At 46.1% G+C, this 16,434-nt stretch overlaps 1 protein-coding gene and 1 long non-coding RNA gene across 3 annotated transcripts in view; one reads left to right on the top strand and one right to left on the bottom strand.

The window, feature by feature from the left end:
* LOC144824743 (uncharacterized) overlaps window positions 1-13,166 on the top strand; it is a 68,483-nt gene extending 55,317 nt beyond the window's left edge. The window contains exons 2-3 of the long non-coding RNA XR_013609091.1: window positions 12,498-12,594; window positions 13,036-13,166. This is a non-coding gene — a long non-coding RNA (uncharacterized LOC144824743). The remainder of the gene's footprint in view (window positions 1-12,497; window positions 12,595-13,035) is intronic.
* Window positions 13,167-13,981: 815 nt separating this feature from the next.
* Window positions 13,982-16,434, bottom strand: part of TRIM66 (tripartite motif containing 66) — an 842,425-nt gene continuing 839,972 nt past the window's right edge. For both annotated transcript variants that reach the window (XM_078680990.1, XM_078680991.1), the window contains one exon: window positions 13,982-14,914. In XM_078680990.1, coding sequence (XP_078537116.1) covers window positions 14,660-14,914 — 255 coding nt within the window. In that variant the 3' untranslated portion in view covers window positions 13,982-14,659. The remainder of the gene's footprint in view (window positions 14,915-16,434) is intronic.

Raw genomic sequence — 16,434 nt, 5'->3', positions numbered from 1 at the left:
AACCAGGGGCGTAATGTTCAAGGCCCATTCGAGTTTTGACAGTCTGGGGCTGGCAGCAGGAGCAGGTCGATATGAGAGTGGGTATGGTGGGCCGCCGAAGTGTGAGTATATTGTTCCCGGCGGGGATTTCACACCCTCCATGCATCCCAGAGACCCAGGGCAGAGGACGAGTCAGATAGGCAGAGGCAAGACGGGACACCGAAGGAGTACCTGTCGTGTCGCGGGTGGGTTGCAGAGTGGCATTGAAATCACCTCTGATGACCGTCAGACCCTATGGGAAGGAGGAGATTACAAGTGTAAGATGGCAAAGGGCAGAGGCCGTGGTAGCGGGGGGATGTATACACACAGGAGATTAAAAGGGTGCCTTTCGATCTTACCCATCAGGGCCACCATAGCAGCCTTGTGTGTCCATCTCGGCCTGTGCCAGGGTAAAGGGAAGCACCCTCCGAAGCTGTATGGCAACCCCCCGGGAATCCTGTGCAAAACCGGATTGCCAGACCTGTCAAACCCATATCGGGCAAGGAAGTTGCAGTGTGTACCCAGAGGGTGTGTTTCTTGTATAAACAAGATATCAGGCCCATGTCGCTGGGTGTAAGCATGGGCGGATTTTGCGAATTGGCAATCCGCGAACTTGCGTATTTACGGATTCGCAATCTGCAAAATCCGCGAACTCTCGCGAATTTGCGTTTTTTTTTTTTTTTTTGTGTTCGCAAGGGTTTCTGCCAGTTCGCGAGGGTTGGGTACCAGTTCGCAATTGCGAACTTACTTGTCGGCTCGCAACGGCCGCGACTATGTTGTTTCTACGTCTGGTTCATCATCACAGGTTCACAGCACCATCAGTTTCACCACTGCCACCCTCTGGTACACCCATGCCACCCTCTGGTACATCACTACCACCCTCTGGTTGGTTTATCACTGTAGATTATGGGGGTGAAAAAAAGCAAGCACACCTGCCCTGCTTCAACTGACATGAATTAATTTGGGGTTGATTAATGTGTCACTGAATTTAAACTTCCAGTCTGGCTGGCACCTGCTTCCTTATCTGTAATTTGCTTTCTGTTGCAGTGCAATTTTTTTTCACAGGACCTTTGTGGCCTACTTGTAGCTATTCTCTGAGCCTGCTGTGAGGATCAGAGCAGGGTCATAGAATAGTTGCAAGTAGGCAACTGAACTCTGAAGGGGCCCCTCAGGAAGCACTACAGGGAATGGTTACTAATGATAAGATTGAACTTTTGCACCTGCTGAGTGCTTTCGGTTTTGTCTGTAATTGCTTTCTGTTGCAGTGTAATTTTTTTAACAGGACCTTTGTTGTATACTTGTAGCTATTCTATGAGCCTGCTGTGAGGGTCAGAGCAGGGTCATAAAATAGTTGCAAGTAGGCAAATGAACTCTGAAGGGGCCCCTCAGGAAGCACTACAGGGAAAGGTTACTAATGATAAGATTGATCTTTTGCACCTGCTGAGTGCTTTCAGTTTTGCAAAAATCCAAATATCCAGCAGCATCCACAAAAAGTAACCCTTCCAGGTCAAGATCCAAATCAAAGTGACCAGCACATGAAGAAAGCACTGGGAGGAACAGGAAATTGGAGACTGTGGGGCACCTCCTTCCTCCCACCCCCCCCCCCCCAAAATGGACTCCTTGCAAAGAAAAAGTGCAGGCAAATGTCAACCTGAGGAGTTATTCTGATAAAAATCATAATTTTCAAGGTTTATGCTGCCTGCTGGTGGATTTCTTGTGCGAAATTGCAAATTTTGCAATCTCGCAATTGCGAGATTGTCGCTGCCCGCCGCATCTACGTGTTTGCAAGTGTTTACTCCCGCAAAATTGTATAGTATTCTAGTTGGCAAGTGCGACCAAGCAAAAAATCCGCTTCGCACGGATTTGACGAATTTTCGGCAAGTTCGCGAGAGTTCGCGGATTGCGAATTTGCCGAAAATCCGCAAAATCCGCGAGCGGAACGGATTTTACGCCCATGCTTAGCTGGGTGCTAAGAAGAACAGCATTATGTTTCATGCGGTCTAGAAGGCCGTTGATGTTCCACGACAGGACGTGGAGGGGTCTATTTAAGGTGGACGTCATCTGGGCGGAAAGTGTCTGGAAGAAATGGCGCAAGCGGACCCGGGTCCCAGGGGAGGCAGCATCCCGCGGCCGGTGTCTTTGGGTGAAAGTTGTGCGGTCTGGTAAGTATCATGTCGTCGGCGGTTGCATACGTGCATAGATAGCTACCAAGAGAAACAAAGAGCAGTAGCTAAAAACAACAAACAATTGGGAGACAACGGTCTTCCCACCCTGCCACGCCCCCCAACACACCCCACCCTACACTTCTGAAGATGAAGCATCTGTCGCCCTGAAAGGAAACCAACTTAAAACAACAACCCACCATAGAGTCTGAGTCCTAATCTAAAACGGTTAGCAGAAAATGGACTTGGCAGAGATGGACCCCCCTCCATAGAGTCGGATAAGAAACTTGTTAACAGCTGCAATTACAGTTAGGACAAATAAGCAACAGGAAAATACAAATAAGTCCAGGAGCAGAAATAAGAAGCGTTTTGCAAAACGTGGTTGCAATGATGATGTACTATTCCCGCTGTATGGATATGGTAACAATCTTGGGTGCAGGAGCAATTTGGGAAACAGAATAAGGGACCCCTACCTCAGGCCAGAGTTCAAGTTCTCTCGTCTTTTCCGGTGCCACAAAGCGCTGGGCTCCTAGACAGGTCGGTTCGGATATGGCAGGGAGGGATCCGGGATAAGGCTCAAGCAAACCGCCACTCTGCGCTTGGCAAACTGTAATGCCAAAACCACCAAGCGTCTCATTCCCGCCGGCATGCCGGACACAATGCCAAGCAAACATATGCGCGGGTCACAAGCAACTGTCACCATTGTCTTATCAGACAACGCCGTAGCCACATCCTTCCAAAACTCAAGGACCCGGCCACACGCCCAGGCCAAGTGCATAAAGTGAGCATCATCCATCCCACAACGCAAACAGACAGCAGAGTCGTGCAACCCATATTTAGCAAGCTGCGCAGGTGTGTAGTACCACTGCTGTAAGAACTTGTAATGTATAAGCCTAAAATTACTGTTAGCGGCGAAACTGCCAATCATAGCACAGGATTCAGTCCATTCTTCGTCTGTCAGCGGCTCCACTAAACAGGCATCCCATCGAGCTTTTGCAGCCACAGTCATACCCCCCTCATCCACCTGCGAGGCACGATACAGCCGCGAAACCAACTTCACACGAGTATCCGCAGTATACATCAATTGCAACGCGCCCAGCACAGGTGGTGCTTCGGGAAAAGTTGGATACAAATCACGCACCGCAGCACAGAGCTGGACATAAGTAAAGGTAGCCATGGTTCTGTTACTCCCATGGTTCAACAAGCTTTGTAATGGAAGAAATTCGCCAGTCGGAAAGATATCTCCCATAGTCTGCAACTCGGCACCTTGTAATATCTGAAGAGCTCCGTCCTCTCTCGACACAGAGATTTCGGCATGGTGCAGTAAAGGCACTGCAGGGGCATAAAGTGGCAGTCGATCTGCACGCCTCTCATGTTCCCTCCAAGCTTCGCCCTTCTCATAGACAGTATGTGGGTTCATTATCATCGCCTTCAAGGGCAACAGATATACCGCTGCTGCCTCGATCGCCACATGAGTATAAGGCGGAGCTGAAACCCAGTAGGAAGCAAAGTGTGCCTGGGCACATAAATAGTACAAACGCATATCTGGCACAGCAAATCCGCCCAGCTCATAAGGCTTGGTCAGAGTGTCCCACCGCACCCGCGGTTTCTTTCCCCCCCAAGCTAGAGTGACTAACAATGATTGAAGTGTAACAAAAAAGTGGGACGTCAGGGCGATGGGACCGTTAACAAAGAAATACAAGAATTTAGGTAATACCACCATCTTGATCAGGGCAACCCGGTCAGCAAACGATAGAGGTAGGCGCGTCCAGTGAGCCACCTGGTCCTCCAGCTTTGAAATGGCCACCACATAATTGGCTCGAATTACTTCCTGGGAATCTCTGTGCACCCAGATCCCCAAGTACCGAACCGGATCCGTGGCCCATGCCAAGGGGAACTCCAACCGAAAGGGCGTTGTAACTTCTGTCAACGGCAACAGTACGGACTTGTCCCAATTAATAGATAATCCCGAAAAGCGTTCGAACCGGATGTACTCCCAAATCACCCCCTCCAAATACCTTTCCTGCTCCCGCACATACAAAACCATGTCATCCGCATACATGGAAACCGCGAGTGGCCGGAGATGGAAACACAACGCCGTGGCTGCGTGTCGTTGCCGTAGTATACATGCTAGGGGTTCTGAAACGATGGCAAACAGCAAGGGCGAGAGTGGGCAGCCCTGCCTCGTACCTCTCTGAATAGAAAAAGGCGCCGACACACCACCATTAACTCGCACCCGGGCAAACGGATTAGTGTAAAGTAAGGTGACCCAAGAGGTGAACACATAAGGCACTCCCATCCGATGTAGCACCGCTATCATATATCCCCACGCAATGGAATCAAACGCTTTGGCAGCGTCCAGCAGGACCGCCACTGCAGCAAGTTCCGGCTTGAGTAGATGCAGAACCGCAAACAAAGCTCTCAAATTGTGTGTTGTGGAGCGCATATAAAGATAAAACAATATCCCAAAAGGTATAAATGTAAGGACAATTTATATTGTATGCACCAGGCATTACATGGATCAGAAAAAGGAGACACTTGTTCAAATGATTTAAAAAAAAAATGTTTTTTGTAGTTTTGATATTCAAGCGAAGAAGGCAAATTTCAAGTAGACATAGTTATGTACAGCACACAATCAGATAATTGACAACCGGAAAAAACTTGGTGCACAGTATGTACAAGTGAGGTGTAGCAACTCAAGTGAAAGAGTGAACAGTGGCGAACGGCGCAAGGTGAGCAAAGTGAAATATTTACAGTGAGTAGCTCAAAACGTGACATAAAATTAGTGACTTTTTATGATACAATTTGTAATTTCAATTGGAGTCACAACAGAGTGCGCCTAGAATTTGCGCTGTGAGGTCGACGACGTTTCGGTCCTTAACCAATGCGGACCATCTTCAGGACGGGGTTGTCTCGTTACAGGTGCTGAAAGCGGGAGGGTCTCGGCCTGGATCGGCCAAGTTCGTGTAACTGCCCAGGGACTGAATCATATGTCTGTTAGTAATGGGCGTCACAGAGCAATCAGGGTGTTTTTCAAATTTCGGCAGCCAGGGACCTGAATGGTATGTAGAATCAAAGTCAGCGTCTCAAAGGGATCGCGGCAATTGGAAGATCGGTAACCAGGGACCTGAATTTTATGCAGAGTCACGAAAGGCGTCGTGGAGCGATCGCGTGGGTTGAGTCTTTCGGCAGCCAGGGACCTGAATTATTAGAAGGTTCAAGGGCGCAGTAAATGCAGTAGGGCATACCAGCCAAGGGTCAGGGAGCCATCTGTTAGTGCATGATTCGCTTCCAGAGTGGAGCGCATAGGCACAAAGCCAGATTGGTCCGGCAATACCATAACGGGTAACAACAGACGCAGGCGAGTCGCTAACACCTTGGCAAGTATTTTTACATCGGTATTCATCAGTGACAGCGGTCTATAGGACTCACATTGATCTAGTGGCTTGCCTGGCTTCGGAAGGGTCACAAGTAGGGCCTCGTGCATCGTTGCCGGAAGTTGTCCCTGATCTAGAGTGTCAGCAAATACTGCCGCCAGTTGAGGCAAGAGTAAGTCTATATATTCTTTATAAAATTCGGACAGCAGGACATCAGTGCCCGCTGCCTTACCGTTCGGCAAAGCCGCAATCGCGTCCCTGAGTTCTCCCTCTGTGATGTGATGCATTAAGAACTCCTGTTGCTCCTTCGACAGGCAGACCAAAGCTACATCTTCCAAATATTGCGCTATGTCGTCTTCACCAGCCGTCTCCCTATGATCATACATTTGCGTGTAGTATTGTGCAAAACATTGTAAGATACCATCCGCATCCGTTACCAAGCTATTCCCATCCCTAATTTCTTGCACTCCGCAATGTTTAGCCATGGGTCCTTGATTCTATCTGCCAGGCCACGTCCCGGGCGACCGCCCTCCTCGTAATACCGTGCCCTAGTGCGTTTGGACAGATATTTCACCTCTTGTTCCGCAAGCTCATTATATTCGGAGACTTTCAGATGAATATCAGCCAAAAGAGAGTCCGTCGGTTGCTGTTCGTATTGCCGTTCCAGGCCCAGCAGATCTCGTTCTAATCTGTCCATTGAGTCCCTCAATGATTTAAGCACACCAGCTTGCAGGCTAATACATGCCCCATGCACCGTAACTTTAAATGCCTCCCATACCACGCACATGTCGTCTACAGAGCCAACATTCCGGGGAAAGTAGTCTTCAATTACTTCACGCAAGCCCTCACGCATCACTTGATCCGTTAAAGCCCCAGGCTGCAGTCGCCACGAAAATGGCGCCGGCGCATGTGATGGTAACCATACTTCCATAAGCACAGGTGCATGATCGGACAGCGTGCGAGGCAGATGTTTCACCTTCATCACCCAACCACTCACATCTTTCGTCACCAGCCAATAATCTAGACGTGACCAGGTATCATGTGCAGACGTGTAACAGGTACCCTCCTTCACGCCAGGATGTCCAAGGCGCCATACATCCACTATTCCAAGCTCATGCATACCCACACCGCACCTATCGCTCTTTTAGTCGGGCACAGTCTGTCATCCTTTCTATCCAATTCACGATCCAGCGTCACATTCAAATCAACACCACAGATAATTGCAGATGGAGGTAGGGCATACACCTTGTTCCATAATGTGACGTAAAACTCAGGATCATCAATATTCGGTCCGTAGATGTTGACCATTGTTATTAGTGTACCACATAACTTGCCATGCAGAATAATATATTGACCCTCTTTATCAATATCCTCATAAAGACTCACAAAGGGTATGTGCCTCTTAATCAGCACCATGACCCCCGGGCATATGAAGAGTATGCAGTTGCTAGTCTTGTCCCCGCCCACTGTTTAGCCACCGTCTCGGACGCCTGCCCCCTTAGATGCGTCTCTTGGAGAAAGACTACCTGCATATCATGTCTATTTAGATATGCCAGCACCTGTCTGGTCTTTTGTGGTCTATTTAATCCCCGCACATTCCAGGTGAGCCAAGTCACCCTGCCTCCCCTATCCATGGGGCTCACCAGTGAGTATTGTCCAATGGCACAAAATTAGGGCATCCGCCTTCAGTGACCATAAAACGAGCTTGTAAGTACAAATCAGATAGCTGCACCCAGACAACCCCCCTTGACCCAAACAGCATGTCAACAAACAAATCCCAATCCCGCATTCCACCCCCCGTCCCCCCACCCACTTCAGCACCCCCAACCTGCCAAAGCCATCTCCTTCCCTCCTTAGCCCCCCTGCACCAACTACCGTCAAACTGTGGGGTACACCCATATGAGAGGGCGTAGAGGCCAAAAACTCCTGTAAGAAGGAAAACAGAAGGTGACCAAGCTACAAGAGCTAGCACCCTTTGTCTACCATTGGAGAGCTGTATCCCGGTACCCAATTAATCCCCTATCCCCGTATCTGATAGGACCAGAGCCCACCCCTGACAACAATACAGTGTAATAGCAATGTAACATTCAGAATCTGAGCAGCGCAACACCCGTGGTCCCATCATTATTTGCACAATAGAAGAGAGCAAACTAATCCAAGTCATCCTCACAGTGGACAAAATGGAGGCCAACCATAAGAAGGCACCTGAAATCCCACACATGACAATGCAGCACATTAGGGTTGCTTCCAAAACGTTACAGAGAGATCTGTACTCAACTATCCTCGTCCAGTTCACATCCACCCTCCTGTGCCACAGCCGAGTCACGCCTGCGCTTTTTCAGTTTCTTTGCGTAGTCCATCGCAGCCTTCGGTGAGGTGAAGATCTTATTGTCAGAGGGTGCTCCTATTCGCAGCCGAGCAGGGTACAACATGGCGTACTGTACGTCCTCTTTCCTGAGAAATTGCTTCACATTGTTAAACTCCTTCCTCGCCGCCTGAACAGCTACTGTAAAATCTGGAAAAAAATTCTAACTTATTCCCTTGATATACCACAGAGCCTTTCTCGCGTGCCAGTCTCAGAAGAACATCTCTGTCCCGGTAGTTCAGTTTGCGAGCTATAATAGGGCACGGAGGAGCGCCCGGCACCGGCCTCTTCGCTAAGGAACGGTGCGCACGTTCCACTATGAACATTCGAGAAAGATGCTCCTCCCCAAATATTACAACAAACAGGCGTTCCATAAAAACCTCCATCTTTCCCACATTCGTAGATTCTGGGAGCCTCATGACGCGGATGTTGTTGCGCCGGGAACGCGCCTCCAAATCCTCATTTTTGGCTTGAATAAGCGCAAGGACGCGTTCCATGTTAAGAGTCTTGTCAGTAACTGTTGTAAGACCATCCTCTGTGGCAGAGACCCTCTGTTCCACCTCCTCCATTCTCTCATTCTGTCTCTCCAGTTGCGTGGACATGTGGTCAAGCCTGTGATTCACCACCTCCATAGTGCCTTCAATCGACTGTAACGTCTTCCCGATGGCTATAAGCGTGGTCTCCAAATTTGATGAACCTCCTGAGGCCCCCGCAGTCTCAGCATCAGACGCGGCCTGCGAGGAAGACGTCGTTGATTTGCGTGAGTCAAATGTCAGCTTTGGTTGATTACGTTCCGGCCTGCCCATGATGTTAGTAACTAAGGCAGCTGTGTGAATGAGCAACCAGATACCGTCGATATGGCACAGTAGTGGAAATAGGCTGCTAACACCAGTTGGTAGGCCCAATGGCAAACCATGCAGCAGCACGACTCCGGACACAACTTATTGTAGGGCATTGGCGGTCGTCCACCCCCCGCACCGCTAATGACTCAGATGTAAAACCGGTCTGCGGTGAACAATGAGGGGACAATCCTGCGGCGCCAAGTGAGGGAGATGTTCAGACCCAGTATCGTTCTCAGGCGAAGTGGTAGCCCCAGCCTGCCGATGCAGTACCTCTCGGCCCCGTACTCCCTGTCAGTAGCAGTCGGGGATCTGCGGCCTGCACACCGGTCGGGTCTGCCACCCCCGGGCTTCCACAGCAGCGCTGAGCCCCCCAGGCCGCTGTGACCCCTACCGCCGCAACCCGCCCCCACCCTCGCCAACCACAGCTTGCACAGCCGCAGCCCAGGTGCAGCCGCGTGCCGCCTCCGCAGCCCCGGCCTCAGCTAGGCCCCAGCCCCACTCACCGCAGCCAGCTCGGGCAGAGCAGCAGGCCCGCCGCAGCCGGTAGACGCAGCTCCGGTTCCGATGTCCGCAGGCCCCAGCAAACGCCTCCTCAGCCTCTGCACCAAAAAGCCCGGCAGTCGCCACACACCACCGGGTCTCCGCTCTGTCGGATGCCTCGCTCCGTCCGCCACTCCTGCCGCTAGAGCCCTCCCAGCAGAGGCAGACCAGCGCAGGCCGCCATGCGTCAGTGGCCACGGAAGGGGGTGCAGGACACCAGTCGTCGTTCTGGGAGGACGCCGCCACTCAATAACGGCTCAAATTAATGCAGCGGGTAACGGGACATAAATCGTCTCGTTGATAGCAGGCAGTAGACGATGGATGTAGCGGATTTTAAACGGATGTTGGCTCAGTGTGGCAGAGCCTCACATAAGTGCGGCCATCTTGCCGTGCGCCCTCTAGCGCCCCTCCAAAAAGTAACTTACAATATGCCAATAATGTTTAGAGTAGGAGCGGCAGGGACATAACATTAAAAACATATCAAAAACAGCGCCATGAAGTGACATTGGAACAACTTCTGCAACCTGCTTCCTTTTCCATCACATCATTGATTCCTGCAGAATGAGTCTTTCATATGCTCTCTTCTTTCTAGTCCTCCAAGGAATAAATTGTGCACTGACTAACTACCACTTTCTGATTTTGTGATGTTACCTATGTAGTAATGGTTGTGTCATAAAATCTCTAGTTGCAGTGGTGGCAGAACAACCTGCTTAATGAATAATAATTAGACAGGTTGCTATTTGCACCCCTGTGAGTGGTTACAAACACAGGGATGGTGGACTGCAAGGAACAGCAGACCACCATACCTTGTTTGCATTCCCTTACAGGAATACAGTGTTCAATAAAGCAAACACAAGGAGATGATGGACGGAGAGTTGAAACTTTTCAGACACTCACCCCAGTCACATATCTGGGTTGAATCCATTAGCTCACTTCACCACCTCAGTTCTGATCCAGGTACATGCAAATCAGTCTTACAACTGTGCCTCATGGAAATAGTTCAGCCAGTACTGCCAAGCCAGGTCTTCCCTGAACTGGAAACAAGCAACCTGGGACCGGTTTCTGGGTAACAAGCAGGCTAGCTTGAATCCAGTGACAAAGTGAGCAAGGGACCCACGTCTGGGCATACCCTGCCAACTTAGGGCGAACAAAGCAAACACAAGGAGATGATGGACGGAGCGCTGAAACTTTTCAGACACTCACCCCCAGTCACAGATCTGGGTTGAATCCATCATCATTCTTTAGCTTACTTCGCCACTTCAGTTCAGACCCAGCTATATGCAAATCAGTCTTAAAACTGTGCCTCATGGGAACAGTCCATCCCGAACTGCCAAGTCAGATCGGGATGGACTGGAGTCAAGCTATACTGGCTCTTGAGGGCTGAAAGCCCGAAACCGGTCCTAAGATGCTTGTTTCCAGTCCAGGGAGGACCTGGCTTGGCAGTTCGTGCTGGACTGTTCCCATTGGGCGCAGGTTCGAGACTGATTTGCATGGTGAGCAAAAAGACGATGGATTTAGGCCCAGTTCTCTGTACTGGGGTGACTGTATGACATTGTTTTGCATTCCTTTTTGCAGTGTTCCTTATAGGTACCAGAGCTGCATTAAAAAAACATGTCTCCTGTTGGAACACTTCTAATAGAGCAGGCAGTGGTCCAGCAGTCACAAGCCCTGCTACTTTACGAATCACAGGGTTTGTGACCAAAAAATAATTTTTTACATCTGGTCCAAAGTTCTGCTCTTCTCAAGACACAAAAAAGTGGGTTACAGCTTGAAGAGAAGCAGATAAACCAGAAGTATTTTGTTTTTGGACAACTGATTATGATTTGTCCCATTTGCTGTTAATAAATTTAACTTTTATGACAGTGGAAGATGTTCAAAGGCTCTCCCCTGTTCTATCCGTTAAGCTGAAACATTCACAGCCAAAGACTCTACAGTCTTAAGTAGAATCACACATGCGATGGAAATCTTCAGGAGTTTTCGACCTTGTGTCAGCACTAACCATGGGGCCTGATTTCGAATCTGGCAGGCAAACGGCCCCCCTAGTATGAGGTGGCCATTTGGACCATCCACCGCTGCACTGGCTGTGTCAGGGAACCGCCATTCCCTGGTGGTGGATTAGTGCAGAGTGCAATATATTATCCAAGGTGGGACTGCTGAGGTCCGCCAAGCATTTTATGAGTTTCCCCTCTGTCAGCCATTTCCTGAAAAGGCTGTCAGAGGGGAAACAAAGGGCTACCGACAGGGCCCCCACTCCCCCACTGCCATGGAAATGCATTCAGGGAGGCACAACATGTGTCCCCCTGTTTCTTACACCCCAAGTTCCAGTTCTGCATGGACTTCACAGTTTGTATAAGTTACTATAAATATAATTTTGCGTCCTTAAGGAAGTCTTTGGATGAAACATGTGTCGACTGCCTTTTTGTACTGAAGACAACATCACTACCAGAAAATGTTTCATGTCTGTGCAAAGAAAAAAACACCTATTACATGAACCTCAAATCTAGAATAAGAAGATCATTATATTTGATTGTATACTTTAACAGTGGACTTCTTTGTGTTCTTTGGTATTTTTCTGCTTATTGCCGACCTGGGGATCCTGTGTTCTGGCTACTATACCCTAGGTGGCAGGGTTTGTATACCAAGAAAGCACCATATAAATATTGTGTTTCCATTCGGATTGACGTTCCCTAACTTATCTGTGCAGTATTGATGCGCAGGGTTCTTGTAGCATAGCTACCACAGCTTTGTTCATTGTTTTCCATCTTACTCTTCTTAGGTGCGTCCCTGGATACCTTCTGTGATGGCATGGTGGTTTTCAGGGTGTACCTCAGTGGGCACTAGATACAGCAGGCAGCTGCAACATATGGAACACTAGGTTCCCCATTTGCACACTTATCTTTAAGTTCTATAATGAAATCGTAAAGAGAATGTGGAGGCTCTAGAGGTCCCTCTAAAGGTTGTGGTAGACCTACAACAGTTTTGTGGCAATTTTCTCAGGTGAAAAGGATATGACAATCAAACACACTCTAATTGTTATCCTCCGTATATTACTTATTAAATAGAAGATACTTGTGCTAGATAGTGGGTTCATATTTCCTATTTTTTATTGACAATATCTCCCAGTTGAATGTGGTTAGCCTACAAATGCGACAGCTGAGAATGATCCACTATCTTATCTTTATTCCATCAACAGATTATCTTATTCTTCATTACCTGAGTGACCACTTTCGTGGGATTCGGTTCACAAACACTAGCAGAATGTACTTAAATCCTCTACATTTCATCTTGAGGTATGTCACATAATTCCATACTATGTAGTTATAATCAATCTGTGGTGTGGACTTTTATTTAGTCTCAATAGAGAGGTGATTATAATAGAAGCACCTTAGTAAGGGGATATTGCACTAATCAATTATTTTTGCTTTTTCTTACATTATGAATCAAAAATATAATATGCGTTCCTCCGCCTGGGTAAAAAATGGGATCGTTATTCAGAATGAATGTTGCAGCAAAATGTTTAAAACACGAAAATATCAGCTAGCTAACAATTCGGACAAGATATGAAATGTTCAGATGAATGATAATTGGTTTCAATGACATATGTGTTCAAAAACATGCTATTTAGATGTATATGGCGATATAACTAACGAATTTGTATATCTATGTACATATATGTAAAATGTGATGTAGATTGTTTTAAAACATTTTTGTATATATTGTTTTGTCTTTAGCCCTGAAGAAGTCTCGACAGAGACGAAACGCGTTGGCTAAAAATCTCTGATGAATTGAATTTTAAAAGACGCTGTGGAAGTTTATTAATAAAGAACATATTTTCTACCAAAAGCTGACTTGGGACCTGCTCTCTAAAAACCATTTTCTCTGTGGACATTTGCTGCTGTAATAATTATCAAGTGTTACAATCTTGATGGGTGCTAATTCCAATTTGCTTTACACTGTAATGCTATTAAATTAAAGGACACACGTCATATGTAGTTTAAATATTCCATGAAGGCCTATACTGCTGTCCAATCATGCAGTGCTCTACGGTGCTTACAGGTATGGGGTTTGGGCTTATATGGAGGTGCAGGAGAGGATCTATTGCACCTTCCGTGGAAAAGTAGGAATCTGAATCTCCACTTGTACACCAAACCTTATTACAGCTCTCTCTCTATGTTAGCTCAATCTCAAATCAACTGTTACCTCTTCTTGAACTGTTTGCACTTCCAATATACAATGTCATAATTTAATGCAAACTTCGATTGCCCTAAATGGAGATGATAAAGGCACATGAAGATGAGACAGGGTTCAGGTTTGGCAGACTATATGTTTGAGTGAGGTTGAAGGCTTGCCCTTTAGTATCACCACTTCTGCCGAACTCTTTGGGCTCCTATACTTTGCATCTCAATTCCCCTGTTATTCCAAATGCCCTTCTAGATCATTGGGTTCCTATACAGCTTTTTGCAGTCTTTGATGCTGCAGTCTATGTATGTCACATCCAGACTGCAGGGTGGGTGCCTCTATCCCACTCCCTAACAGAAGAGATGCATTGGGGGATGCCACAGCAAATAGCACTGATTTAACTGTACGCTTGTGTAAAGATATGTGTGACGGCTGCATGCATACATCTTAACCGTGTGTTCTCCACATGCATGTGCTTCATCTTAATCAAGGGCTTCTCAAAGTGTTTTATTGGGTTTTATAATATTTTAATACAGAAAAACAAAGCACATTTTTATATAAATATGAACTTACCCCTGAAAATCCTATGTATGTAAAACATTACCAAATATTACTCAAATTCTTCTGTGTCATCCCTGAGCCTTTTATTCTCAAAGGCGGTCCATTTTGACTTTTGTCTTTGAGGTTTGCATGTCATCTCCTCAGTCTAATGACTTTACAATAATCAAATATAAAAGAAAAACAAAACAACTCCAATTGAGGTCCCTTGTCAATCTACACAAAGTATTAGAACTTGTAAGTACCATAATTTCTTCCTGCAGTAATATATTTCAGCAATTACAAAGAGAAGCTGATATTGCATAACTTACTATCAGACTAGATAGTAACACTATACTGACTATTAAGGTAAGGTAATCAAAGAATAATCAAACTACTTATATCTATATGTATGAAACCATGTTTGCGTTTCCATAGACAAGTCGTCAATGCTCAGAGTCCGATATATACTGATCGCTTCTCTGACCTAATATAGGATGCCAAACAGTTCCAAAAATAAATGTCATGGTTTGGCTAAAATTACTAAATTGAGATGGCAACTCCTAAATTCATAGGCTGTCATTTTTGCAGCCCCTGATTTTTTTTTTTTTAATTGTCACAGCTGAGGAGTGCAGGCCATTAGATTGGATCAGGTTCCTTTGTTTTATAGCTGACAGTATGACGCCTTCTTCTTTTAGGTTGTGTTCCTTCTTGTTCAAACGGTGGCCAGTGAAAGCCTCTGGTGTAGAAGCTGCTTTGACCACCGCCTATTTCTTCAGAGTCTGAATCTTCTTGCAGCGGGAATGAGAATATCTTATCTGGGTACACTTCACTTAGCTTCTCTTCGAAGAACATTTGCAGGTTTCTTCCAGCTTCTGCAACCTCAGAATCTGGCTGTAGTAAAAAGAACAGCATATGAGTGAGTTTCATGGGATCAATACTCAACAAATATATATACGGACTTCTATTTCACGGTTCAATGTAAGAACATACCATAAAAATGGTAGACCAGAAAGTGTTGACGTTAAAATGTGATATGTTTTAACTATAAATACAGGAATTAAATCTCAGCTCTTAGCAGTAGTACAATTTTATCCTTGTTTCCTTTCCAGTCTTCAATTTAATTCATACTTTAATTAGTATTAAAAACATTAAAGCAGATCACAAATTAGATACGAAAGAATTCATCAACAAACATAACATATATAAAACAAGATACAACATAGCAAATAATCATAAAAATAGATACATGTAAGTTCACGGAATTCACAGATCCTTCTTGTTCCTGATCTCTATTGCAGCTGACAAAATGCTATTTACACACAAGCACATCAAAGAATGTTCCAATAGCTATAAAAAAGTAAAAGCAGGTCTACACTGAATAAAGTTGTATATATAAGCATTGTGATACAACAAAACTTTAAAAAAAAGACAAAGTGCATTAGTTTGTAAAGAGATCAAATCTCAAGAATATGGATTCAGAACATCAGCAGCCGACCTCCCCTTTGGGACTGTAAAAGAAAATGCAAAATACCAATTTACATTTTTTTTAGCAAGGGGCGACCCCAGGAATTCTGGGCATTAATTAAATGTGGTCCATATAGTACTTTGCTTAGATCAAAAACAATGATTTTGCATGTAGGCTTCAACATTTTGAAGGGCCTCACTATGGAATTTCATTTTTGATATAAAAATATACCTAGCCCATTTTCTGAACGTTTTGGTAATACTCTTTGGAAAAGCAAAAAGAACAGTTCTGCATAACTCTTGACACATTGATTTAGCTTAGACATTCAGAATTAAGGGGAAAAATCCCAGGCTAAGCAGTTCTTGATTACCCGTCTTTTTAAGCCTGCCCGAGGATTAGACAGAGAGATAACAATAACAAGAGCAGGACAAACAGAATTCTGTCCTATAAATAGGAAAGACCCAGCATTATATGAATAATGTGGACTCCTCTGCAGGACTGCAAGTGACCCCCTGCAAAAGCTGCTTCTCTCGATCTGCAAGACTCAGGAGTCAGGAAAGCCCAAACCACAACATGGGAAGGATACACACTTCATGTTGCATTCCGTATCCAACTGCGGTTGAGATTTTCTGCGCAGTATAGAGGCAAAATCAAAAAAGTTAGGCTGTCGAGAAACAAACTTTCTTTTTGAGGGCAAGTGGTGGGACAAACAGGTAATGTTGTAAAAGATGATCCCTAGATACGAGAAGACCTCAACTTTCCCAAAAATATGGGTAATGGCAGAAAAGGTGTGTCTTGGTAAGCTCTGGCTCCAATACCATGACACAAGATTTTGCATAGTTTGAACCCAAGTCTTGTCCATCCATAAAGGATAGGAAGCCTTTAATAAGACTGCTAAGGCTTTAAAACGTATCAGTATGACTCTGTTTACATACATAGGGATGAG

Source organism: Lissotriton helveticus, chromosome 3_1 (genome assembly GCF_964261635.1).
Source record: "Lissotriton helveticus chromosome 3_1, aLisHel1.1, whole genome shotgun sequence".
NCBI classification, from domain to species: domain Eukaryota; kingdom Metazoa; phylum Chordata; class Amphibia; order Caudata; family Salamandridae; genus Lissotriton; species Lissotriton helveticus.
Note: the sequence above shows the minus strand (reverse complement) of the source record. Positions and strands in the feature narration are given on the sequence as shown.